The 25,893-nt window shown below is 50.7% G+C and overlaps 1 protein-coding gene across 1 annotated transcript in view; it reads left to right on the plus strand.

The window, feature by feature from the left end:
* The window catches only part of Cfap46 (cilia and flagella associated protein 46), an 86,279-nt gene that overhangs the window by 20,997 nt on the left and 39,389 nt on the right, over positions 1 to 25,893 (plus strand). The window contains exons 10-25 of the mRNA XM_032892355.1: positions 3,136 to 3,234; positions 3,818 to 4,008; positions 8,738 to 8,966; positions 9,205 to 9,325; positions 11,900 to 12,023; positions 12,590 to 12,720; positions 13,335 to 13,456; positions 14,552 to 14,685; positions 15,591 to 15,803; positions 16,493 to 16,658; positions 16,800 to 16,952; positions 17,682 to 17,789; positions 18,356 to 18,522; positions 22,169 to 22,300; positions 22,813 to 22,975; positions 24,392 to 24,479. Coding sequence (XP_032748246.1) covers positions 3,136 to 3,234; positions 3,818 to 4,008; positions 8,738 to 8,966; positions 9,205 to 9,325; positions 11,900 to 12,023; positions 12,590 to 12,720; positions 13,335 to 13,456; positions 14,552 to 14,685; positions 15,591 to 15,803; positions 16,493 to 16,658; positions 16,800 to 16,952; positions 17,682 to 17,789; positions 18,356 to 18,522; positions 22,169 to 22,300; positions 22,813 to 22,975; positions 24,392 to 24,479 — 2,341 coding nt within the window. The remainder of the gene's footprint in view (positions 1 to 3,135; positions 3,235 to 3,817; positions 4,009 to 8,737; positions 8,967 to 9,204; positions 9,326 to 11,899; positions 12,024 to 12,589; positions 12,721 to 13,334; positions 13,457 to 14,551; positions 14,686 to 15,590; positions 15,804 to 16,492; positions 16,659 to 16,799; positions 16,953 to 17,681; positions 17,790 to 18,355; positions 18,523 to 22,168; positions 22,301 to 22,812; positions 22,976 to 24,391; positions 24,480 to 25,893) is intronic.

Genomic DNA, 25,893 nt, shown 5'->3' on the forward strand with positions numbered 1-25,893 from the left:
AGAGAGAACCTTCAGTTTCTATTCTTCTGAATGGAAGTAGCAATAAACTTATGCCTAAAGGTTTAGCATCCTTGGAGATAAGAGCATCTCTAAACCTTATGAGAGGAACGCTTGAGGTAGATGACTAACACAGAGTCCCACAAGTGTTCAACCTGCAGAATTGCTGAGTGCTCAACCCTAAATGAGACATCTGTATCATATCCCATCTTCTCAACGTTCAGGATTATTGTAGAAGTGGAGATAGAAAAACTGTAAGAACCAGAGACAGTAGGTGACTACTACGGGCTGTCACACATATGAACTGACTGTGGCTGTGTCAGCATATACCAGACTCACACACGATCAAGCCAGACACAAATATCAACGTGAAGTATGGAGATCAGAAGGTCCCACGCCTAGCTGAGGGGATATTGGCAACTGATGGCTTCTAGGAGGAGGGGGATCGGTTTTCTTCAGGGCTGTCATCTCTGGGAGGCTCCCCGTACTCTGGGGACTCTACACCAATGCACGTGCTAAGAGTAGTAAGTGGACTGCGTGGGTTAAAAAAGGCAACACCAGAGGGCGAGCATCCGAAATAAAGAACTCAAGAAACTAGAGACCAACAAAACAAATGATCTGACTGAATGGGGCATGGATCTAAACAGAAAATTCTCAACAGAGGAATCTTAAATGGACAAGAAACGCTTAAAGAAAGGTTCAATGTCCTGAAGCCATCAGGGAAATGCAAATCAAAATGACTCTTACACCACCTTCAAAATGGCTAAGATCAACAACAACAACAACAAAAAAAAAAAAAAAAAAAAAAAGAGACAACAGATGCTGGTGATGGTGTGGAACAAGAGGAACACCCCCAAATTGCTGGGGCGAATTTGTACAGCCACTGTGGAAATCAATACGGTGGTTTCTTAGAAAGTTGGGAATTCATCTACCTCAAGACTCAGCTATACCATTCCTAGGTATATATCCAAAAGACACTCCACCCTACCACCGGGAAACTTGTCAACTACGTTCACATCAGCTTTATTTAATAATAGCCAGAAACCGGAAACAACTTGATGCCCTTCAACCAAAGAATGGATAAAGACAATATGGTACATATGCACAATGGAGTGTCACTCAGCTGTTAAAAGAAACACGACCTTTGCAGGCAAATGGGTGGAACTAGAAAAAAATCGTCCTAAGAGAGGTAGTTCAGACCCTATATATAAATATAGTTCCACCTATAAGTGGGCATTGGCTGTAAAGTAACAAAACAGCCGTGCTACTATCCACAGACCCAGAGAGGCTAAGTAACAAGGAGGGCTCGAGTGGGAATGTATGAGTCTCTCTGAGAAGGGTAAATAGAACGTATGTCTTGAGTGGATGGGGGAGACAGAAACAGGAGGGATCAGGTTTGGGCAAGGATGGAGGGAGAAAGTACTGTGAGAGACAACTGCATTTGGGGGTCCTCTCTGGGGCAAGGCAGTAAACTAGTGCAAAGGAAACGTCCAGAAATCTATGAAAGCGACCCTAGCTAAGACTGCTAGCAATGGGGGTAGGGACCCTTAACCAGCCATCTCCTGTAACCAGGCAAGACTTCCAGTAGAAGGATTAGAACCCCAACCCAGCCTTAAAACCTTTGGCCTACAATTTGTCCTGCCTGCAAGATATGTGGGGGTAACGGTGGCATAGAAATTGTGGCCAAGCAATGATTGGTCCAACTTATGACCCATGCTGTGAGAGGGAGCTCACTCTTGACACTGACTGGAGGGCCAGGACTGAGAGGCTGGACAGCCCAGAGACCTAGGCTAACATGACTGGGGGAAAAAGTCCATGAAATGATGCTATCCTTGTATACTAGAGCTTAGCACAATTGTCATCAGAGAGGCTTCAGCCACCAACTGATGAGAGCAGATGCAGAGACTCACAGCCAAACCCTGGGTGGAGCTCAAGGACTATGGTAGAAGAAAGGGAGGAAGGATTGTAGGAGTGAGAGGGGTCAAGGACACCTCAAGAAAATCCACAAAATCCACTAACGTGGACCCATAAAGGTTCACAGAGACTAAAATGACCATCTTGGAACCTGCAGGAGTCTGACTAATCCCTCTGCACATGTTTCAGTTCTGTGGCTTGGTCTTGTGGGACTCCTAACAGTGGGAACAAGGGCTGTCTCTGACTCTTTGCCTGCTTTTGGGACCCTTTTCCTCCTGCTGGATTGCCTTGTCCAGCCTTAATATGACGGGAGGTGTCTAGTCTTATTGTGATATGATAGGCTATGTTCGGATGATATCCCTGAGGGGCCGCTATTTTCTGAAGGAACACGGAGGAGGAGTGGATCTGAGGGAGAAGAGAGGTGTAGGGGAGGGACTGTAAAGAGAGGGGGGAGGGAAAACTGAAAATGAGATGTAATATATAACAAAAGTAGTTTTTAGAAGTCAATACATGAAATTTGAAGGGAATAGAGCTGGTGGAGATAAGAGAGGGGAGGGAATGGAGGTGAATTTGATTAAAATACGTTGTATGCATGTATGAATTTCTCAGTTAGAAAAAAAAAGGAGAAAATTTTAAACCAGAGGGTGGTGAGATGACTCAGTGTGCAAAGGTGCTTGCCACCAAACCTGATGATCCGAGTTTGATCCCACATCATGGGAGGAGAGAACTGGCTCTGGTATGGTGCCCTCTGATTTCCACACTCACACACATGCATGCACACAATGTTTTGTTTGAACTTAGGTCATGTGTGGTGCCTGACTCCTGTTAATCTCAGGAAACCGAGGCAGAGCTGGTGTGAATTCAAGGGCTTCCTGGGCTGAAGAGAGTACTCCAAGGAAATCTTAGCTATAACGTGAGACCTGCATTTTAAAAAAGAGAAAAAAATGTAAAAGGAAAGAAAAATTCAAGGTCCTCTGAAATCAGTGAGGCGCCCATGCATCCCTCCCTCTCCCCCCCAAAAAAAAGGTTTCAAAAAGTCTTTCTCCCTTTGTATCTTTTGAGACTTGATACATTTTCTCCTACTTTGTGCTGTTCTCTGATTGTCCATTTTCTGGTTTCTGTTTCTGCCGGGATTCAAGGCTTTTTACTGTCTTCAAAGCTGATGAATGTGCATGATTGCCGTCATTAATGTCTTTGTGTTCAAAACTCCATCTGCATCTCCAGGATCCCAGCAAGCTGCTAGAAATTGAAGGTCTGGAGTGTGAATTAGATGCTCTGAGACTGGAAAGCAAGCTCAAACTGTACCTTCGAGGAGCCGTCGAGGTAAAGCTTTAAGCCCAAGTTCGAGGTCCCCTGGACCAGAGTATCACTGGGGTCAGAGCAGGTTTAAGGACACTAGTGCAGCATAGCAGTGAGGCCCCTGGGTGCAGGAAGCCAGAGGCCATGGAGGTGGGAGGTGTCTGAGAAGACAGTAAGTGTGTGGTTTGAGGATGTGAGTGTGTTACACAGCTCCTGAAAGTCCAGCCTGTCTGCTGGGAAGGACCCATCATACAAACCAGAGGTGATTCTTCTCCAGTAGTGAGTGAAAGGTGTAAGCCCTACCAGGTAGACCCCAGTTAGAAATAAATGGGCTCTGACTCCACTCATGCAAGGAACATGATGAGCTATAGCCATGGCTAAGCCTTTTGCCTGAATGTCTTAGAAGGAGCCTGCTACAGGACAGGGAGGATCATAGTGGCATCCCTAGAGGAATCCGATGACCTGGGGATGGCTTACGTCTGACCCCATAATCTGCCTCTTCCTCTGACTGCTGTCCCCAGCACTGGCTGTTCCAGGTGGTGACCATGGGTGGCTTCCCATCCTAGCCTCACAGCCCTCAGCCAGTCATTCACTGTGCCCCTTACAGGAGCAGCTGATTATCATAAAGAGACTGGACAACATACTGCAGCGGGCCATTCGTCTGGGTAATCCCACGACCATCCACGTGCTGTGCACCGCACAGTGGAACATCTGCCTACCCCTGCTGCAGCACAACCTGAGGCACCACCTCCGGAAGCCGCTGACCAACATCGCCGAGATTCTAGAGAAAGTTGATAGGTGGGCGCCATTTGTTCTGTACATGGGGAGGACTGGAATAGAGGGGTTTTTTTTTAGTACTATAAATAGAGCCCAGGATGTGTGCACCCAGTTCTCACCATCACCTGTAGGGTAGACTGAACACAAGCCCAGCTTCACCTGTTCAGATGATGCCTTCCAGTCACCTAGGCCACCTAGATATAGAATCCGTCAAAGCGTGGTGGTGGGGTTGTCTGCAGAGACTCGTGAATGTATTCTCAACAGCCACTGTGGACAGGTGGTGGGCAGGATATCATCATAAGCCAGAGACCCTTCTTCTGAGTGTAGCTCCCTTTGCTCACTGCAGGGTCTCTCATTCCGTATCCACACCAGTGCTTGGTTGTACTTGACGTCAGCTGTACTGCGAACGCGTATTCGTATCTGACATTAGGTGTTCTTCATTTCCCTTTGTGAGCAAGCATCTTTCCTGGGCTGTTGATGCTACTTCGTCTCTCTGTTTTGTGGCCTGCCTGCTCAGATCTTATATCTCTGCCAGTTTGACACCGAGGTCTGTAGGCACACATTTTTGGCAACCTACTTTTAATAAGGGCTCAGCCTCTCCTCTAGCCCACCACAGCAGAGGCAGCGGAGGAGAAAAGTTATTAGGATGGGGGAAGTGGACCTGTTCAGCGATAGTTCCTTGGGGGTGACCTCAATCTTCTTTGGCTGCAGTTCAGTCCCATAGCCAACACCAAATACGACTCAGCAGCTGCAGACTGGTTCTCTAGGCAGGCAGACACCAGGCACGAACACCAGCTGGCCTGAGGTGAGGCTGGGAAACTGCAGGAACCTCACTAGCAGTTCGTGGGCAAGTTTCTTTCAATGGTGGTGTTACCACAAGTTCAGCTCAACAAAGTTATGTAGGACAAACCAATACATGCGTGTCATTAGTGAAGATTAGCGAGGCGGAGCAAACCAAACCAAGGCTCCGTGCTCGTCTCCCACTGTCTGTGGGTCATATTCACACTCCTTCATCACAGGTCCTTTCCCATGTCTGCTATAGCAAAACATCCTCTCACCAGGTGTCTGCTTTAGCAAGATACCCTTTCACCTGTGTGCCCCAGCAAAACATTGTCTGTCATAACTAACTTTCCAAAGAAACCAGGAGTTTCCACTCCAGAGGTCACACTGGCTTTACGAGTTAGTCATGCGGTGCCTTTCTAAGCTCCTTTTCCAGCACTGCTGATACAGCTACTTGTCATGGCGCCCATAATCAACAGGGAGATCATCCAGGCCCCGAGGGGTGCTTGTCTAGTTGTCTGTATTCTGGGAAGCTCTTCAGTCTGAGATAGTCCCTACGTCTGGACTGAAATGGGCAAGCCCTTCCCCAGAGCTCGGGTGGCCATTTGGCTCGTGCTGTACATCCCTGTTTTTGTCAGTTGTAAAGATCCCAGGGAGAGGAGCACCGCATGTCCCAGCCAGGGTGTGAGGCTACCTCATTCCCTTCACCCTGGCGGATGGACTCTCCACTAAGGCTGTGTTGCCTGGCCTGGCAGTCTATGTTGTTTGATGCAGACCCCAACATGCCTGCTCCCCGTCCATGCCCACTGTTGCACATGTCTACCGTCCTTGCTTTGAAGTGAGTACCTTTCCTCTCTCAATTTGCCCACAGCTCTATCCCCCAGAGCTAACTAGCTACTCTAGAACCCTCTCTTCCTTCTGTTAGCTTTCTTACTTCTATATGTCTCTTGGGAGAAGGGCTCCTCTAAGGCCACTGTGGGGGCCTCCTTTACCTCACACAGCCTGCATGGGGCACTGAGTTCTCATCATCCCTCTCCCCACCCGTGAGATGCCAGCCTTTGCCACCATGGTCCTGCCCCACAGCTAGCCTATGCCTATTACTGGCAACCTTTTCATCCTAGGAAAACTGTGGCCTCTTATGTCCACTTCATTTTTGCAAATCTCAGGATCATCTCCTTCTTCCATAAAGCAGAGTTCTCCAGCTGGGGGCAGAGGGCAGGGGGTGGCCGTCCTGCAGAACAGGACATGGCTGGTGGACACCCTCAGCTCTGCTGATCTGAACTGGTCCCGCACCATCTCAGAGAACATGTTTGCTATCGGATGCTGGATTGGCAGGTGTGGCATTCTTCAAACACCTGAAGGGCTTCACTCTTCCGGTCTCTATGACCATTGAAGGGAAGTCCGGTGCAATGTGGCTCTCTATATGTATCTTTTCCTATTTCCAAGCATGCCTCTTTAATTTGTTTTTTTAGCATTTTTGATTATAACATCTCAGGAGCCTTTTAAAACTTTCATATAATTCAAGAATGTTAAATGATACTTTCATCAGATTTGAGGAATTTTTAGCTATAGTTTCTTTGAATACATTCCACTGTCTGGGGTGCTAGCTGTACACATGCAGAATATGGGGTGCTTCGTGCAGCTCCTAGGGACTATTTGGTTTTTAAAGTCTCGGTTCTTCCAATCCGCCCACTTCTGTTTCCAGACTCATGATCTTCCTGTCTGACCGCTCTGCTGCTGACCCGGTTCTGCTTCTAACCTCAGGGTGTCCATGCACTGGGCTGCGGCAGAACGGAAGGAACGAAGCTTATCTGGTTTGAGTGCCAGGGAGAAACAGCCTACAGTTGCCATTGTTTGGAATAATAAGGGCTATCTAAACCTCGGGGAGTGGGTAGGAGTTTTCGGGGTGGGACATTTTTGGGTCCATAAAGAGGAAGTTCGGGTGTTTGCTGGACATGAGATGAAGTTAAAGCTGTACTATGGCCACCGGGCCATGTGACTACCTCAACGGTGGTGGAGGTTGGGATTGCAAGGCTATGTGCATTGGTGCATGCAGGAGAGAGAGAGAGAGAGAGAGAGAGAGAGAGAGAGAGAGAGAGAGAGAGAGAGAGAGAGAGAGTCCTTACTCCTGCCGGTCTCAAGATGAGCTCTTTTGGGGATTTGGACATGTTTGGTCCAGGCCGGTTCCCTGAGTCACACGGCTCACTTGTCCCACACTCTGCTGTCATTCTTGGCTAGGATGGTCCTCTTTCCACTCACCACAGCTCTTAGGCCAGGGTTTCCTTGTTGCCACTATTTTCTCTTATTTGTGAGCAGTCGCGTGTGTATATCTACTTGCAGAGACCTATCTGCAAATCCCCAAAGCCAGCCTGTCTGCGTCCTGAGCCTGTGCTCGCTTCTTCCATCTGTGGGCGGGGCCATGACCGATGACTCTGTGTTAGGCATCGCGGGTGGAACCCTACGAAGTCTTTGCGGTCTTTGTTTGTTTAACACAGGGTCCTACCTAGCTTGCAGACAAGGAAGCCATGACTACCCTTGAACTTGTTATATAAATCAGGCTATCCTCCAACTTGCAATGATCCTCCTGCCTCTGCTTCCCAGGTGCTATGACTACAGGCCTGCACCATGAGTGCTGTTGCCATTTTAAAAGACGTGTTGTTTCTGTTTCATTGGCCAGTTCAGTGTTGGCTGATAGCCTTAAAATCACATTGGCTGGTCCTCCTCTGCTCTAGCGTATCCCCGGCAGTCCAAGTGCTTCCCACGCCCATCCTGGAGAGAATCTTCCCCTGAAGCAGGCTCTCTTCAGGCTGAGATTTGTGTTTTGCTGGGACAGAGGCACAAAGATCCCTGCTGTTCAGTTTAGCCCATCATGCTCGCCTGCTGCCTGCTCAACTCAGGAAATGCTGTGCCCACCTGCTTTGCCTCTGGGGTAGGGGGGCTCATGGCCACTTCCCTGGTGAGTTTCCTTCCAGGGGACCCAGATTCCAAGCTGTACCTAGGAGCAGGAGCCCTCTTGCTGGATAGTTTCTCAGATGCTGCAGACGATGGGCTGACTTTATCATACTTGGAAGCAGAGTCAATCCTACCCTTGGGCCAGCTACCTGGCTTGTTTTCAGGTCATGAACTCTCTCGGGTGTTACACCTGCTGGTCGTGGTTTTCATTTCTTCCCCTGTGGGCTTCTCTCTGTGAATGATCACTGCTGTCCGCTCCTGGCAAGGTTCACATGGATCCCTCTTACTCCATCCACGGTAGGCACCAGGGTGCACCAGGTTCCTGCTCCTCTGGGTAGCAGAGCTCCCGCACCTCACAACACAGTCTCTCTGCTTCTCCGCACAGCCGCATGGTATGTGTGCTCCCCCCGAGGTAGTGGGGATGGAACGTCAGTGAGACGTGGGCCACTGGAGCATCTCCATCTAACAGGTTGTTAGCTCTGCATCCTGTGGCAGCCCTGCCATCACTACTGTACGAAGCTTTCATTCAGACGCAGGGCCCTCTCCAACCCTGGCTACAATTAGCCGTGGTGTGGCTAAGCCTCCTGGGCAAATGTCCAGTGTGTCCATCAGGCAGAGACAATGGGCCGCAGCACTGACACCAAGTAGTACGTTCCAGGAGACAGAGGTGCATTGCGATGAGCAGCAGGGTAGCTGTGACATCTGGGTGACAGCAGGAAGGCTCAGCATGCCCCTGTGCTCACGTCACACTGGGAAGGAGTTCATGACACTTTTCCTGTCGGCTTCTTCTCAGCCTGGGCAGAAGGCTCAGTGAGTTCATCTCCAGTGGTCCAAAGCAGCCATCATGATTTTTCCTCTCCCTCCGTAAGGCTTCAAGACAAGATAGGAAAGAGGCCGGAAGGCAGGGTTCTGGTTACCCCTATCATTCCGTCCCTCTGGCTGGTGGCCAGACAAAGGTCCCACAGGCTCACTGGCAGCCCACGCACCCTAGCTCCCTCTCTTGTGCTGCTACCTCTAGTCTCATGATCCTGATGCGCTGCCAAGTCCACATGGAGATGGCATACATTGAGCAGGATGACGACCGGGTGGAGCCTGCCATTGAGCACATGCAGAAGGCCATGCGCCTGGACAGCCTAGGCCGCTACACGGACAAGATCAAGATAACCTTCCGCCGGCTGCAGCTGAGTACCCTGCTGTACCAGTCTCCCGACCGTCCCGAAGACAAGGCCACTATGGCCATTGAACAGGTGCAGACCCAACCCATTGTGTGCTCCAACCTCCTAATGAAAACACCAAGGGGGAACTTGGGTCAGGGAGAGCCTACGGGACCACTTAGACCCAAGCGTGAGGCCCGGGTTCAGCTATCCAAGGTCTGTATGGCATCCAGGCCTGTGGGAGCTGAGTAAATGCCTTGAGAGTCTCAGCTGTCCCAGGGGAGCGGGAGTGGGGGGGGCGCAGATACCATGCACATCATCCTGTCTATAGGCAAAGAAAGCCACCCTGAAAGACAGTGCTCGGAAAAAGCGTGCAATCCTGGTGAACGCAGGCCTGGCTCTTGCCCCCGACACCTTCCAGATTGTGCTGGACAGCGAGAATGAAGCCAAGGGTAAGTGCCGCCCTCAAACTCTTTGCCATGGACCTTGTGGTGACACGCTTCATTAGTCACTGGAAGCAATAGAGAGAGATTGTGTCTACAAAGGGCTATTAGTAGCAGAATGCTACCCCCCCCCCCAGGACTCAACCTCGCTGTTCTAGAGGCTGGACATGAGTGATGGCAATGTGGAGGGCTAGTCTCTCATGCTACCAGCTTCCTTGGCTTATAGATAGTCATCCTTTCCTCATGGCCTCACTGACTGTCCTACATGCCAACCTCACTATCCTCTTTATATGAGGAGTCAGACTGAACAAGACACTGCCCCCCATGTTCTCTTCAGCCTCATCACCTATTCAGACCCCATCTCTTGAAAACAAAACTTTATTCTGGAGTCCTGCCTGGGGACCTAACTCAGCCTATAGTGTCATATGAGGAATGAAGACAGTGGTCCTGGGGTGCTCTTTGGGTCAAAGCTAAGTAGATTTCACTTACCTGGCCCCACTTACTTTGTTTCCAGTGTAGGAAAACATAGTGCTGTACCCTAGTTGGGGCTGCTGAGCCCAGCTTTCGGGGACAAGCCAGCAACTCTGGCTAGATATAGGCAGTGCCACTGTATCTAGAGCAGCAGGCAGGTCTTAGTTGGTGGGGGGCATCCTCCTGGAGCTCCCTCCAGCACAGCACAGCTCTGATGAAAGTCTTATAGGGACTCGAGCTTCAGAGACAACAGACTGGAGTTGAGTTGGCTGTAGCCCATGTTGTGGGTCCAAGGCCACAGGATGGAGAGGATGAAGTTGTGGCCCTATGCTAGGATGATTAAAGCCTCTGAAATAGCCCTTCAGGTCCACGAGTTGTCTTACACCACCATCTGCTTTGGCATTTGCACTGATCTGGTTTTATTCTGACCCTCATGAGTCTGCACAGCCATTGATCTGTTGCCATCACACGGTGTGTCTAACTTGGTTGGTTCATTTTATTAGATGAGCGTAAATGACTGCCCACAAGTCTGCATTTTCACCAGAGGACGTAGCGCCCAGCAGTAGGGGATTCTGAGACTTACTAAGGTAGGGGCTCCAGTAAGGAGGCTACCCCAGCAAGTGGACACCTGTGTTATATAGGGGAGCACAGAGGAGGCAGAACACAACCTGGAAGGCAGTGCACACCGGCCCAAGCCCCAGCTTCCTCTCTGGTGTCTCCTGTGCCTGACTCTGCACTGGACAGCTGGCTCTCACCGTGAAGCAGAGCTCTGGATAGGTATTCATCTTAGAGCTGAAAAAGGATTCAAAGCCGCCACATGAAAGAGACAAGACTGCTGGGCCCTGAAATGGACAGTGGGTGCTGCCCGAGAGGACAGGATGTGGGGGCAGGTCAGAGGCCTGGTGCTAGTGAGCCCATATAGGCAGTCCTACATTTTTTGTAGCCTATTTTTATAACCATTCTTCTTGCCCACCACCTAGCAGAGGTAGTGGAAGAGAAAAGTTATTAGGATATGGGGGGAGTGGACCTGTTCAGCAATCGTTCTTTGGGAGTGAGCTTGGACTTCTTGGGCAGCAGTTCAGTCCTGTAGCAAACACCAAACACGACTCAGCAGCTGCAGAATGGCCCTTTAGGCAGACAGGCACCAGGCATGAACCAGCAGCTGTAGTTCAGTCCTGGAGAAACTGCAACACTCACCAAATGACCTGAGGCAAGGCTGCAGAAGCAGCGAGCTCCTGCAGGAACCTCCTGAGAGGTTCTTTGGCCAGTTTCTCTCTGACGTCACCACTGCTGGAGATCATCAACACTATGTAAGGCAAACCAGTGCATGCCTGTCATTAGTGAAGAATAGTGAGGCAGGGCAAACCTAGCCAATGCTCCATCGCCACCTCCCACTGTGTGGGGTCACATTTACACCCCTCCATCACTTGTCCTTTCACAAGTCCACTATGGCAAAGCCTCCTCTCACCTGTGTCTGCTTCAGGAAAACATCATTTGACATAGACCACAAGTTTCCACTTCACCATCTCTGATGACTGAAGGCTCCACACAGTGCATAATAGCTCAGTGCCATTGCTGGCCTAAAAGTACTGGTGATGCACTGGCGACGATGCACTGGTGATGATGCACTGGTGACGATGCACTGGTGACGATGCACTGGTGACGATGCACTGGTGATACACTAGTGACAATGCACTGGTGACAGTGCACTGGTGACGATGCACTGATAATGAGGCACTGGTGATACATTAATGACACTGCACTGGTGATGATGCATTGGTGTTGCACTGGTGACTGTGCACTGGTGATGTTGCACTGGTGACTACGCACTGATGTTGCTGCACTGGTGATACTGCACTGGTGATTCTTCACTGGTGAGGATGCATTGGTGATGGTGCATTAGTGATGCTGCCCTGGTGATGCTGCCCTGGTGATACACTAGTGACAATGCACTGGTGATGATGTACTGATGATGGGTCCTCTTCACACTACTAGACGAGCTCGGCTGCCCAAACCTCATTTGTAGACTCTGGGCCTGTTTGCCTGGCTCGGCAGTGCCATTCTATGTCCAACCCTGCCACGGTTTTCATCTCGGCCATCTTCTGCTTTCAGTTTCCATCGGAAAAATCAAGGGCCGCTTCACCTACCTCTATGCAAAAGCTCGACATCACACCCTCTGCGTGGACAAAGCGGCTGGGCACCTGCGGCGGCTGGGATTTGAGAATGACAAAGAGAGGTGGGCCAGCAAGGAGGGTCGGTCAGCTGAAACCTTCATCCAGGAACCAAGTTCATGGCTGCCTGGGACCTGTGCCAGATGACACAAGCCACCAATGTGCCACACACAGCCCCTATGCTGAGGGTGTGGCTTCCTCCTGTGGAACAGTTGGACTAGTATTAGCTCATGCTGGCCAAGCTCACCACAGTGACCCCTGACCCAGGGATGCCCGTCCACACCAAGTGCAGGGAAATGATTTATGTGGGAGCATTTCCCATTGTTAAATGACCAGAAGTGCCACTGGCAGTGGGGATAGGACAACAAGAGAGCTGTACATGATGTTGGGGACAAGCCTAGCTCTCACCTCTGGGCCTTGACCCCAGGAATTATTCCAGCTCTGACCCCTGGTTATGACCCCAAATCTCCGACTATCTCCCCACTCACACCCTCAGCCAGTGGCACCTCCATGTCTCAAGCCACTGCTTGACACCTGGATGCTATGGGGTGGCTTTCTCCTGGAACAGCCCTTCTGGGTGATCCTAATGTCACCTGTGTTTCCTTCTCACCACCTGGACCCTGATGAGCAGAATTGTGATTTGGGCTGAGCTGGCCAAGGTTGCCTGGCAGCAAGACGTGTGGGATGTCTGTCGCACGGCAACCCGCTTCTGCCTCCTGTATGACAATGCCAAGTCAAAGAAGTCCACAAAGCCAAAACGAGGTACACATCCTTGCCATGCGTCCCCTGGCATATTGGGTCAGCTGAGCTTAGGGCTTCATGAGCCTCTGGTGGCTGTGGCACCACCGGTAGGTCCCACCAAGGGACACCGAGCAGCAGAGAGCCAGTGGCCACCTCTTGGAAGAGCCCTGGCCATGTGTCTGGGTTTAGAAGAGTCTTTTCACACATAGCAACATTTCTGAGTACATATTTGATCAGGCCTCTGTATCTGTGAGCTTCACGGCCACAGGGTCAGCCACTGAAGCCTGGAAATATCCTGCTGAGCACACACAGCCTGCTTCCTGGACCTTTATCCCCTAAACATTCCCTTCATCAGCGATCCACACTGCAGTCACTGTCACAGTCAACCACAAATGACTTAAAGCTCAGGGGAGGACTGTACAGATTCCACATGGCCATGGCGCCATTTCAGAAAATGGGTCCCAGCAGCAGTGAGTGGCAGCTGTGCTTACAGCCGACGAGTAGTGGCAGTGATCCAAAGGTTATACCAGCCCATGCTGTCCGTCTTGAAGGGCTTGTCCCCCAAAGGGCTGGGCAGGAGCTGCCATGCTTTTGATTGCTTAAAAAGAGTCCCTTTCCTGCTGCTCTTCCCTCAGGGAAGAAGAAAAAAGGCATGGAGGGCTCCGAGACTGAGGGTCCCTCTGAGGTGATCCTAAATAAGCAGATGTCCCCTGACCTGCTGAGGAAGATCGCAGAGGTGGCGTTCATCAGCGCTGAGGTGCGTCAAGGTCTCGGCCATTGTAGCTGCCAGTGTTGCTGTGGCCGTTAACACACCTGAGATATTTGTTGTTAGGCTCCCCCCTGTGTGCGTGTGTGCATGCATGTGCACGTGTGCATACACACACACACACACACACACATACACACACACACACACAACTGTACGGTAGAGAGAAAATTAACTCAGTTCTCGAGGACTGCATAAGAAAAGAGTGATGTGTTGGTATACATTTTTTGTTGGAAATAATTTCTGAATTCTGGGTGCGAAGTCATATTTGAAGCATTTGAAGGAGATGAGATATCTGCCTTATGGCTCCATGGACCCAGCAGAGACTTGAGCTGGAGCTCGGCTCCCAGCTCCAATAGGCTTGCTCCCTTACAGACAGGGATGCTGAGACCCAATGCCCAGTGCTTTTGGGGCTCTGCCCAAAGCTAACCGCACGTATTGCAACCCAGCTGCAACCAAAGCCCTTGAGTGTGAGCTCTCTGCCTCCATTCCGGGACCAATGCCAGAGGCACTGTTTTACCCTCACAGTGGCTACAACAATCTCTTTGGTCTTCCTCAGTGGACACAAGGCAGAGGCTCGGGCACACAGCTGTTTGCTCCATTAGAGTCTTGGGACAACATGACCAAAGCTAAAACTGCCAGATAGAAGAGACAAGAGTTGATAGGCAGGAGATTAGTGGCTGAGACTAACTGGTTTACCAGTGTGGGGCTGGCCTGACCTGTGTCCTCCCACCCATCCCCCTGCTGGGTGGGCTTCATAGCCTTCGACGTGGCAGGGCAAGTTTAGGAGACTTCGGGAAATGAGCAGTCGGCTAGCTGCCATGGGAGAGCATGAAGACTGTTCTCTCCCGCGGAAGCATAATGGGCACAGGCCGTGCTTTTGAAATAAGCTCCTTTCTTGTCGAGATTCTCAGACTGGACGGGTGGTGAGGCAGGTGGGATATGCGAATCCAGCATGGACCCCTTCTAACTTGTGTCTGGCTTTTTCAAAAGCAGAGTTTCAGGCAGGAGGCTTTGCTGTGTGTTTCCCCCAGGGCTGGCGGGTCTGCCTAGCAGTGACTTCTCTGACTGGGTTTTTCCTCCCAGGCCACCGTCCACTTCCTGCGCTTGGAAGGTATACAGCTGAACAACCAGGCCATTCCTCCTGAGGACTTGAGCCAACACCCAGCTGGCTATGTGCCTGAGCCACCAGAGAGTAATTCAGAGTGGATCACATACAGGTGGGTGAGAGCCCTAGCCACACTGTGGACCAGCGTTTCTTAACCTTTCAGGGTCACGCATCCGATATTTACTGTATGATTCGTAACTGGGAAGTAGTAATGAAAATAATGTTATGGTTGGGGGGTTACCACAACATGAGGAACCGTAGTCAATGGTCATAGCACTGGGAAGGTTGAGAACCAGTGCTGTACACCAAGTGTTTAAGAACCTGCCTCATTTGCCCAGGCCCAGTTGTAGTTGAAGTGAGCTGTACACATTCTAGCTCAGGATGCAACCACAGCCGAGATGGGCTTGGACAAATCAAACAACTGTAAAAACAAAGGGAAGACTAGAGACTTTAGCCACTCACTAAAATGCCCGCTGGGCCCCTGGTGGGAAGAAGTTGCCCGGCCTGGGTTGATGGGAGAGAATCACTTCCGCTGTGTGCACTGTGGTGAGCGGCTTCCTTGCCCTGCTCTAGGTACCGCCACCCAGCAACCAATGTGCACCAGAGGCACGCACAGCCACAGAGTGTCTAGGAGCCAGGAGGTGAAGGCAGACCCAGACATGGCAGGAGGCAGCCTGGGCGAGCGCTTAAGGCCAGCATTCCTCTGCAAAGCAGAGAGCTGTTAGATGGGCCTGTAGGACTCATAGCACGAGAGGAACAGCGAGAGGGAGCTGCCAATATCTGGATAGGAGGGAAAGCCAGGATATGGTGGCAATGGCTAGCTAGGCCCAGGTGTGATCAGGGGCATTTGGGGACAGTTGCATGAGTAGAGCAGAGCCTGAATCCCTGGCCTGTACAACTAGATGGAGATACCTTGAAGACTGGAGGGGGGATGACCAGGAGAGCCCACATTCACTTCAGCGGCGGTGTATGGGAGGCTGGGCATGGAGCTGACTGCTGCATGGTGTGTTGTTTCAGGACTTGGATAGAAAGTTTGTCACAGTATGCCATGAACAACTGGCTGCGCGCTGCAGAACTTGGGCAGGAGTTAGGGGAATCCTGGATTGTGCAGAACGCCGTGGTCTATGTTTTGAACCACAACCGGCATCTCATCTTGGCCGGGAGGCAGAAAGAGCTGGTGGACTCCCTGTTCCACCTCCTGAACATCGTCAAGGTCACTGGATACACAGGGTGGGTGTGAGCACTCACAAGTGTTTGTGCTCTAGAGTCATAGCTGCGGGGTCAGGCGTGACCACTGTAACAGCAATCAGAGACAAGTTGGCATAGGTCAGGCCTGTGCATGGAGGACACGCTGAGCCCGTACCACAACGACATAACCTCCATGGCCCAGAGAACTCACACCTGCCTCACTCCCCTCAGCTTAGAGGCCAGCTTAGGCCCAGGCACTCTGTGAAGTAGCTTCCATAGTCTTTGCGCCTTGGGCTGGGGGGGGGTAGGGAGAAAGTGCGATTTCATAACTACATTTTTTTTTTAAAATTTAGGTGAATGAGAAGTCAGAAATCTGAAAGCATTTGTGTTGGGGTGGGTTTGAGGCTAGCCTGGTCTCCAAAGTGAGTTCCAGGCCAACCAGGGCAACATAGTAAGAACCTGCCAGGAAGGAAGGAAAGGAAGGGACGGAGGGACTGAGGGAGGGAGGGAGGAGGGATGGAGGAAGAAGGAAGGGAGGAGGCAGGAGGAAGGGAGGCAGGAGGGGGGAATGAAAGCGAGCTGGACTCACCTATGGTCTATGTTCTAAAGCACACACACCCACTGTCTCACCCTTACCTGGGGCCAGAGTGAGCTGCTATGGGGCTGTGAGGTTCTGCATGGGCTACGCACTGTTCTGCCCTGGCTGTCACAGCTCTCATGTCACCCTCCAGGGACTCAGTCATGCTGGTCATGCTCTGTAATGCCCTTGCTCGAGGCCTGATCATCAGCTGGATTCCCACCCAGACACCTGAAAAGTCGAAAAGGATTGTACGCCCTATCTTGGTTCACGGTCCACTGGACTCTTCCGCTTTATCCGAGATCAGATCGGCTGTGGAGGTAACCCTGCCCTGCAGCCCAGGGGTGCGGCCGCAGGAGAACCTGATGCCTGGGTGCACGGAGCCAGGCGGAAAGCTGGAGGGAGGAGTGCTCAAGGTCTCCCCTTAGATTTGCCTCACGGTGAAGATGCGCGTGTTTTAGGTCTGTGAATTCGCACTGAGCCTCACGAATGGGAACATGCCGGAAGACATCGTCCCCACCAACGTACGGCAGCACCTCATCTCCACCTGGGTGAAGGCCAAGCAGCTCCTGCAGCAGCAGATTGGTCAGCGGCTAGCCATCGATGAATGGCAGGTGCTGAGGATGTTAGGACCCACAGACTGCCCTCCCCAGTGTTCTCATCATGGTCTTAGACATGGCCACAGTTGCTGGGAAGGGACGACTTCCAACTAGCAAGGTCTGAGGTTGCCCCCTCTACCCTCACCAAAATTGCTGCTCTTGTGAGAGCCTCTGAGTTCTAGGCCTCTGTGGGTGACGGACACTCATTGATAGTCATCTCCTTGGCGCCCCACCTTCCCCTTCCTCAAACACAAAGGACTGTGGGAACAGGTCTGGGAAGAAAGGAACAGTATGAACTCAAGGATCCCCACCACTTCCCTGACTCTGCAGCAAGGAAATCACTACAAGGAGCCGTAGGGGTGGGGAGAATGGGGTAAGGGAGAGTGGGGGAGGGGTCAGAAGATCCGGTTATTTTGGGGCCAGGCAGAGGAGGGGTCCATGAGAGACATCCCGTACCAGCGACCAGGACTCAGCAGCTTTCTCCCTCTAGAAAGCCCTCCTTAGTAGCCAAACACTGTCTTCAAGGCCCAGGAGTGTACAGACTTCAGACCTTGATGCTTAAGAGAATAATGTAGAGGTTAACTTTACCAGAATAGCCTAGGAGATCAACATTCCGAATACTGTGGTCTGGCTGTTCCCTGAGAACAGTGCTACACAGGGTTATCTCACAAGCGGCTAAGGTCTCCACTGCTTCCCTTCCCTGTTCCCTGGGCAGCTGGACACTTAGCCCATCTATCCTTCCAGGGTACCAATGAAGACATCAACTCGGTGACCAGAGTCCTAGTTGCCCTTGAGATGTACTCGTGCAACGGGTTGGGCCTCATGGACTTCACTGTGCCCCCCCTAGGTCAGGTGGGTTTCCCCAAGTGTCCCAGGAGGTAACTCAACAACCTCCATCCAGGAGAGTCGAGGAGGCCGAGGCTTGGGATCCTGCCTGAGGCAGTCAGCACTCAAACCCACATCCACATCCACATCCACATCCACATGGGCACTACAGTTCCCGCTGTATCCCGACAGCTGCCTTTGCTCAAAGCACACATGTCTGGCCTTTGTATAGAACCACCCATTCCACTAGTGTGAGGAGGATGCTTCTCTGGTCTGTATTCCTCTTCTAAGACCTCAGCACAGACAGATGTACCTTGTCCTTGGTCTAGAGGTGGCTGTGTGATGGGAAATCAGTGAGCATGCAGCAGCCGAGATCAGTGTTGAATTCCGCATTGCTTCACAGATGGGTAATCTGTCTAGAACTACTTCTGCTGAGTGACCCATGTCTGCATGCTTGCTAAGCATGTGCAGACAGCATGGGATTCATGGCGCTCTCTGGGGTGGTAGCATGGCCATTGTTGAGAGCCGCAGATCACTAGGTAGTCATTGTCACTAATGTGATGTCCTTCTCCCCTGCTTCACTCCCTGGTAAGGTGGTGAAAATGGCCTCCGAGTGCAATTGGTCAGACCATCTGGTAGAGCTGCAGACCCTGACACGCCTCACCCACTTCGCCTATATGGCCCATGACCATGAGGTCACCATTTCGTGTTCTCAGAATGCCATACAGATGGGCCTCAAGCACCTGAGGCTATTTGAACCGTAAGTGACTTCCACAGTGATGTCCTAGAGGCATACAGTAGCATCCCCCAGAGAAGCAGAGCGAGGAGTGAGTCCCCATGCCAGACCAGGGGCCAGAGGCACAGACCTGCTGTCCAAGGGATGGCTGGCAGGAACCTGGTGGTCCTTCGCCTGCTTCTGGCTGTGTGCTCTAGAACGACACAGGGAGCAGGTTTCATGGAGCTCAGTGTCAATGAGGCCTCAGTTAGGACGTCTACACAGCAGGTGCCTGTGTTGATCTAGCTAAGAGTGGATGGTTCTCCTAGTTGAAGCTACTGTGATACAATACCACAACTAGAGAAGCCTAAGAACTGGGGACTTCTTGTTCATGGTGTAGAAGCTGATGTTCAAGTTCAGTTAGTGTCTAGAGAATGTCTCTGTCTAGTTCAAAGATTGCCACGCGTCACATGAAAGAAAAGGCAAGAAGCTCCTTTCTACTCCTCTCTGGGGCAGAATTCCCATCCTGAGGCTCCAGCACTACACCACAGTACCTCATTTCCCAATACCCCCCTACTAATCACCATCTACTGGGGAATTAGATTTCAGCAGATGACTTTAGGGGACCTATGTGGTTCACAGTTCAACCACATTCCGACCCTGATGCAGACAGCTTTACCAAGGTGATTTTGTCTGAAACAAGATGTGTTAAACTGAAATAGAGTGTCACTGGAGGACGCTCCCGGACAGGCCATCACCTTGCTTGTTAGACAGTACCCATGGCAACTGCTGGAAATCCCAAGTCACAGATGGTTTTAGTTGCTTTTCTCACTGCTGTGGACTGAAAGGTTAATTTTGGCTCATGATTTCAGGCTGCAGTCCACTGCAGAGGGAAAGCATAGGGGCAGGCTATGAGAAGGCAGCTGAAGTGTGCTGTTGGGAATCACACACATTCTGTTCATCAGAACAGGAAACAGGGAGTGGGGAGAAAGTACAGCCAGGCTACAAACCCTCATTGCCTGTCCTCAATGACTGGATTCCACTAGCAAGGTGACACCTCTTAAAGGTCCCACAACCTCCCCAAAACAGTGCCACTAGCTAGGAGCCAGTGTTCAAACACATGAGCCTGGGGTAGGGGAGGACAGTTCTTAGTCAGTCTAGCACCAGAACACTTCCGTCTGTCTTCATGGTTTCAACAATGTTCCACCATGCTGATCACCATGTTGATTTGTGATCAAAAGGTTTAGTCTTTCCTTTTTCCTGAACATGGGGCTATTGTAAAAGCAGTGTTGTGACAAATGGCCACGTAGTCAAAATTGTCTTCCTTGGGGCTCTTCTTTTTGACTCTTTTCCTGAGTCCTCTGTCTCCTGAAAGACAGAGTCATGACCCAGGGCTACAAAGGTGCTTCCTTTGCCTGGTGGACAGTTTGGTCAGTGTTCCCTAAATCCACCAAGTTCTTCCCCTTGCCCACGTCCCCAGTCTCGGGCCATGTCTACCAGTCTTGCTTTCTGAGCCGTGGTCCTGGTGTGGAAGTAATGCCAGCCTGTGTTGGCAGGGTTTAGGGGGCGTGCGATATCTGCCTCCTGATTGGTCCTGATTGCCCCGTGAAGGCAAGGACAAGCATGTGTCCTGCACACGGTGGCAGGTCCAAGGCTGTGTTCAGACAACTGCTGAGAGTCGGCAGAAGCCCGTGACTTACAATGTGAACACGATATGTGTACCGAGTATCTGACCATGTGTTCATGGGCCTTTAGAACCGGCTAGTAGGAGGAATGTGGAAGAGTTCGTAGCTGTAGGACTGAATGGACCGTTCTGGCAGAGCGCAGGAGAGTAGAAAAATCAACCAGGAGATTAGGCTACATTCCTCTCATATTGCAGCAGGGAATCTGGCTCAACTGTGAACCAAAAGCCCTATACACTTTCAACTGCTCTTATCAGGAATTTGGTCACAGTCACAAGAAGAGAAATGAACACAACACCTTTTGGTGCCCTGGCCTTGGAGGGCACGGCCTTTACCACTGAGCCTTCTCACCCACACGCATCTCGCTCTTACTTTAATCTTGTAGTAAGTTGGAAGAGGGAGGGCAGAGTAGCTGAAATCCACTTACCACAGCTCTGCAGGGAAGATGGACAAGGGGAGGTCGTAAGGTGACTGCAGACTTAGAAGTCGCACCCTGTAGGGTCAGACCAGAGCTGGAGGAAGTGGTCATGTTCGACCTGCAAGCAAGATCCACTTCTATCACTCAAAAGTCATCCTTAGGAGAAAAAAGAATTGAGCATCCCTGCAGAAAGGGTCGTTGTTTGCTGTTTGGGCTACTGCACACAGCCACCACCTGCTTGGGCACAGGAGGAGAGCTGGGCACAGCACCAGGCCAGGCTAGCACACTCTTCCATCAGAAATACTAAGTCAATTCTAATTTATAAAGGAAATCCCTGGAATAAAGCAAAGATGCCCATGCATACAAACAAGAAACCTGGAGGGGGCAATGCTGAGCTCCTCACTAAGGTCTCTGAGAATCTTTTATAGACCGTTGCTGCCCCCTGCTGGTGACTATTGTTGTTGCACCCTGCGGGCTTCGGCGTACCTCTTTTTTGAGTGGTGTGGCCCCGTATAAAAAGATCAAAATTGCTAATTGTTACTCCCCAGGATCGGGCCTCAACCTTCTGTACACCAACCTACCACCTCTAAAGGGGATCTTAATTACCACACAGCCTCAGTTTATCTCGAGACCACACATTCCCACTGTACAGCTAGTAGGTCTTCGCAGGCTAAGGGTCAGATGCACCTTCCTCTATTGGCTCTCCAGAGCATATGTGGTTGTTTGCTCCAGCAAGCAGGTACCTGTCTTCCAAAGCCCCAGAACCTAAAATGAAATGTTCTCAGAACAAGTTTATCACTCACAGAATAAGATCTGAGTGGCTGAGCTAAGCAGCCAGAACATGCCCTCCCCCTCCCGCCCCACCCTCACCGCACCCCCGCCCCCATACTGCATGTACCTGGATCACAGCTCCACTGAATTTGGGGAATGGGAGGGTCTGAGGAGCTGCGGCGATGCTCCGAGGTGGTCCTGTAGGCCTGCCTGCCTCTCTAAGTACAGAGTACGGACCACCTGGGCAAGACTTCCTTTTGAGCCCAGGAAACAGAGCCTGGCTGAGCCCAACAGGTAGTTCTGCTAGTCTACTGATGCATGGAAAGCCCCAGAAACTAGCAGCGAAAAGCCAGTTGAGTAATCTGTCTTATGGTTCTGTGGGTTCACTGGACTCTGGTCAGTTAGTTCTGATTTGGGATCTATCATAAAGGTAATTGAGAACCCATCAGCCAGGCACCTACAGAGCTGATACCCACACCCCCCAGAAGTCCTCTGTGCGTAGTTATCTCCAGGAACCACCACGAGTCTTGATGTGTAGTATCTCTGTGAAAGGAAGACCATCCCCTTAGTGAGTGTCCCAAACACCCAGGCCCCCGGGCCGGATGTAGTCATCTCAGTTCACTGGTAAGGTCAGGAGGGAAATCACTTGCCCTGCACTGTCAATCAGTTGGGTGAGTCCCTAAGGCACAGGAAAGGTAGAAATGCGCTTCTGACCTTGGCTGCATTTGCAGGGGAATGGGCGAAAGGACATTTGCAGCCAGTGGAGCTCAGCATGCATCACTTTCCAGCTCCCCTCTAAATCGCCCTGTATCCTCTCTAGGATCAACGCCATGCTTGCAGCAGAAATGCTGTGCATGGTGTCCTGCATCAAGGGCCGTAGCATCATGGAAAACTTGAAAGGCAGGAAGCAGCTACGGCTAGCAGCAGCCAAGGCCTTTGTGGAAAGTGCCAGGTATGCAACTGGGAAGCCAGGTATGTAAGGGGAAGCCAAAAGCAGGGGTAGTGCCACCATGGTGCTATGGGACATTACTGAGTCCCAAAGAAGGAGTCATGTAGTAGTGGCGAGCCTCTGTCTACGTTCTGTCGTGCAACTGAGCTCACAGACACCGGGGCATCTGTGGGAAGCACTGGGAGAAGCTCAACAGAGCTGTGAGCTCAGTGGATGCAAAGTATGTCTGGAAGGTCCCTAAGCATCCAGGGCTTAAGAAGCAGGGGACAGGTGGACACAGCAAGGGCCAGGTTAGGAGATCCCTGGGACGTGGTCGGCACCCGAGGAGCTAAGGGGGGGTACACTAGGCTCGCACTACCACAGTGCCTGCCATTCAGAGCCAGAGCTAGACTACTCTGATTGCAACCCTTCCCTACAAGGCACAGAAACTCCTGGCGATGGATGTACCAGGGGGAAAGGCGTGGGTGCGGCCGGGCAGCCTATTGGGTTTTTTCAGATGACACATGTCACTTCAGGTTTGGGGGCCTGGCAAACAGCAGCTCCCTGGTGATGATGGCCGCTCGGCACTACTGGAACGCATGGCTCCCACTTCTGTCCTCACGGGCCAACAGAAAGAAGGCCAAGGGCTCCCTCCAGAGAATCATCAGCATCATCAACAAGACGGAGCACAAGAAGCAGGTGCCACAGGGACACAAGTTAGGCTCCTAGGAGGCCTGTACCCTCAGGCCTGGCCAGACTCACAGGAAAGGACAGTCTCACAGCATGGCTCCCACAGAATATGGCTGCCTTGGGGGCACGGCTTGACTGGAACACAACTCTCACTGAACACAGCCCCTGTGGGACATGGCTTCCATAGGACATGTCCCTCCACAAGATGTGACGCACATTGGGCACCTCCTCTACCAGATAACTCTTACACAACTTCCCCTGCTGGATAACACTGCATTCTCCAGGTCCCAGAGAGGCACAAGGTTCCTGGTCAACCACAGAGCCTCTGACCTCCCCTCCTCCAGTCCACAATCCCTTCCCATTTCCTCTTCTTTTTAAACAACTTTGAACCAGCAGTTTCCCCTGTTTGCAGTGGTGTATATCTCTTTCCCTCTGCTGTTCCGAAGTTAGTTTAATCTTTTTCCGGTACCTGGAGAATTGAAGGTAGGTTATTGGTTATTGGTTATTGGTAGGTTATTGGTTTGAGGTTGATTATTGGCAGGGGTCTTCACAGCTGTTAGCTTGTCTGCGCATCGCTTTCACTGCACCCACAGGTCTTTAATTTTTTTTTTTTATTCCATTGATTTAACATGTTTCGCATCATTGGAAACAACTAGCTTGTGTTAGGGGAGTAGTCTGTGTGCTGTATATGTGTGTATAATGTGGGATGTGTAGCATCTGTGGGATACTGATGTGTGTACGTTGTGTTGTGATGTGATATGCAGATGGTATATGTTGTATGGTATGTGGTACATATTATATGGCGTGTGGGTGATATGGTGGGGTATGTGTGGTATAGTATTTGGTATATACATATGGTGTGGTATGTGTTGGATATAGTATACACACACACACACGTGTGTGTAGGGGGGTCTAAGCCTGATATGGTATAGTAGTGAGGTATGGTGTGGCGTGTTGGTTACAATCTGTTATGTGTGGTGAAATATATGTGTGATGTGATATGTGTATGGTTGTGTATTATGCTATGATGTGCATGGAATGTGTATGATGTTGTGTGTTGAATATGGTATGAGAGCATGTAGTACAGTGTAGTATGATGTGGCGTTGTTTATATATGGCACAGGGGGTTCTGGCATGCATAGTATGCGTATGGTATGGCCTAGGTATAGTATAGTGTGTTATAATATGATGTATGATATAGTATGCATTATATGATATTGTACACATGTGGCATGTATGGTGTATGTACCTAATTTTTGTGACTTGATGGTTCCGAAATTTTGCAGCATTTTTTGTTCTCTCTTTTCTCTTTGGTAATTTGTTTTCTCTTGTTTTCTTTTCGTTTTTGACTGGCACTAATTAGTGCCAAGACAGAAGATCACGTGAGTTCCTTCCAACAAATGCCGTGTGTTTGTTTCACTTAAGGACACAGAGAAAACACTGCCTCTGCACCAATGGCCAACAGCTGACTTCCAGACTGGAGGGACAGGTCCTGAAGTCCAGTTCCTCCCAGGTTGGTAGCGCTGTGGCCAGTGGGAGAGCCCTGGGAGTTTGCGCATCCCATGTCTTACATCCTGTGCCCCTACACGAGGCACCTTAATCGGGACCATGCCCACGAGTGTGTCCGCTTCTTACTTGATGTTTTCCCCTAAGAGCCCATGACAACCGATCCTGTACAGAGAATGCTCAGCCCCGGTTCTCCATCCTACTAAAGGGGAGAGCCTTCCTCTAAGACCTCAGCTACGCTGATAGATGAGTCTTGTCCTCCCCTTAATCGTGTTTCTACCATTGGAAAAAATGTGGAGGTGCACTCCTCTGCAAAACAAGGACAGGAAAACACCACTCTGACCTCAGAACAACAGGGATTTCAATTTTTCAAAAAGAATACGTTTTCTTCTTATGATAAGATTTCCTATCAATCAAGAGCCCTGTGTGTATTTGGCACTGCAGAACAGATAGCGGGCCCTGCCTTGAGCATGTTAATCTATTCACAGGTAAAACTGACTTACAATTAAGGACAAACACATGACCATATATAAGTAAACAGAGTACTGAAACCCCAGAGTTTCAAATATTGGCAGACATTGAAAGAAAAACAATACAGATAACATAACATAGTCCGAGAGGCAGGCCTGGCTCAGGCTCCAGGAGATGTGATGGCCAGTTGAGTCAGCTTGTTCAATGTGGTGCCAGTCAGAAGCTGGAAGTCAAACGGCACTCAGCCCTGGAAACCATTACTGGGTAGGTCAGGGTGTCTGTGGCTTCAGACATCCCCACTCCGCTGCCAAGAACACTTGGTGTCTTCCAGAGAAGCAAGGTTCAATTTCCAGCACCCACACAGTTGTTCACAGCCATCTGTCACTCCAGTTCCAGGGGATCGGACGGCCTTCTGGCCATCATGGGCACAGTCACACATGCAGTACACAGACACAAATCTTTAAAACAAAACAAACAAGCAAACAAAAACCTCATACGCATAAAACAACAACAACAAACAAAAACCCCTCCCTCTCTGGGCCAGATGTGGTATCTTTAATCCCTTTTATCCCACACCTTTAATCCCAGCACTTAGGAAGTAGAAGCAAGCAGGTGGCTATGAGTCAGAGGCCAGCCTTGTCTACACTGCTCCAGGACAGCCAGAACTACCTAGTGAAACTTTCCCTCAAACACACTAACAGTAACAACAAAACCACCTCCGTTCCAGAGGAAAAGCGTCAGAAGGTAAAGCCAGGCAAGCAGGAATTCTGTAAAAGGAGGCACACTTTCAAACAGACCAAAAAAAAAAAAAAAATCCAGCTGATGAGAAAGGCGGAGAATGAAGGAGTAACAGCGTGGGAAATTCTCACGTCCAGTGTGGGGAAGAGCTGGAGCTAGTCAGATGAGGGTGGTCCTCTGGCTCAGGGCTCAGCTCTCCCAAGCCTTGGCCC

This window comes from Rattus rattus, chromosome 2, assembly GCF_011064425.1.
Source record: "Rattus rattus isolate New Zealand chromosome 2, Rrattus_CSIRO_v1, whole genome shotgun sequence".
NCBI lineage: Eukaryota > Metazoa > Chordata > Mammalia > Rodentia > Muridae > Rattus > Rattus rattus.